Genomic DNA, 1,234 nt, shown 5'->3' with positions numbered 1-1,234 from the left:
TTTTTCCAGAGCTTCCATGATGACTTTTCCATGAGACGCAACCCTTGGATTTGATGTGATGGCAGCAGCATTGTAGAGGTTTCCAAATCCACCGAAATACCTCTTAGTCCAGGGGTAGACAATCAGACACCTGCGGAAACAGAAAATTTTATATAGCTCACAATTACTAAAGAAGAGTCATATATAGAGTCATATAATCTTGCACATTCTTTAAGGGAGAAACATGGTCATACCTGGAAAAAGCTGCTTGCCCAACGACCGCATAGTCGATCTTGGAGAAGATGTCCTGGATCGCGGTGCGCTCAAAGTCTGTCCACACAACCATTTTTGCTTTGTTGAGTTTTGCACTTGTCCTGTTAGTCAGCAGCCCACCACACGCAGCTTTTAAAGGTCTGTTTCGCTCCACCCAAAGATATGCAGTTGGGTGGAGTAGGACAGTAGGGTGGATAAACCGAGTTACATGTAACGCTTTGTACTTCTTTGTTCGTGTAACTTGAAAATCAGTCAAGAGAAAACAAGCTTTCCAGTTTAAGTCTTCGTCACATTTGTGCCGGCTTAGTTAATTAGTTTCATTATTCATAAACGTTTTCGTCACCTGATGTTTTCAGTATTACAGTTTTAAAAAATCATTTTAATGTTAGGGAATCACACAGAGCTACATTTTTAAGTTCGGGAAATTCAGAATATCATAAGAACACCTTCTGAATCGAGCTGACTCACAGACCAAATCCCAGTCTCATTTAACAGATCTGCAGACGTTTTTTTTAAATTAGCTTAATTAACTGTAAGTAAACATAAATAAAGAATTGTTTAAAGATAAGGTGAGATTAAAAAAAACCCAGAAGATTCCACTGCGCTGGAGAGATAGCATTTTGGTTTTTATTGAAACTTTTTTGGTCTCATTTTTCCATACTTCTATATCTCTTCCGCTAATTTTAGGTTGATTTTGGCAGAGTTATCATGCCCTGTGCTCACATGGGAACCTAGAAATCAACTTTCCTTCCTGAGGCTAACGGCTCAGTGTGCACCCACCTGTTGAACATCAGATATGTTTCAGTAAGGTGTTGGCTGCTAAGATATAACGTCATCATGTACAAGTCATCATGTTGGTAACTGACAGCCTTGCAAAATCTAGAACTTGAATCAGTATTTCTAGTCCTCTACATGTTTAATTTTGGTTTTTCAGTACTAAGCTGTATGCTACGTAATTTTTATAATATGTTCTTGTATAATA

General features: G+C 38.2%; 1 protein-coding gene across 1 annotated transcript in view; it reads right to left on the bottom strand.

The window, feature by feature from the left end:
* Positions 1–325, bottom strand: part of LOC102213053 (hemoglobin subunit beta-like) — a 3,469-nt gene extending 3,144 nt beyond the window's left edge. The window contains exons 1-2 of the mRNA XM_013915109.1: positions 234–325; positions 1–130 (exon numbers count right to left, since the gene is read on the bottom strand). Of these exons, the coding sequence (XP_013770563.1) occupies positions 1–130; positions 234–325 (222 nt within the window). The remainder of the gene's footprint in view (positions 131–233) is intronic.
* Positions 326–1,234: the final 909 nt, after the last annotated feature.

Source organism: Pundamilia nyererei, unplaced genomic scaffold, assembly GCF_000239375.1.
Source record: "Pundamilia nyererei isolate P.nyererei 1_Seehausen unplaced genomic scaffold, PunNye1.0 scaffold00258, whole genome shotgun sequence".
NCBI classification, from domain to species: Eukaryota; Metazoa; Chordata; class Actinopteri; order Cichliformes; family Cichlidae; genus Pundamilia; species Pundamilia nyererei.
Note: the sequence above shows the minus strand (reverse complement) of the source record. Positions and strands in the feature narration are given on the sequence as shown.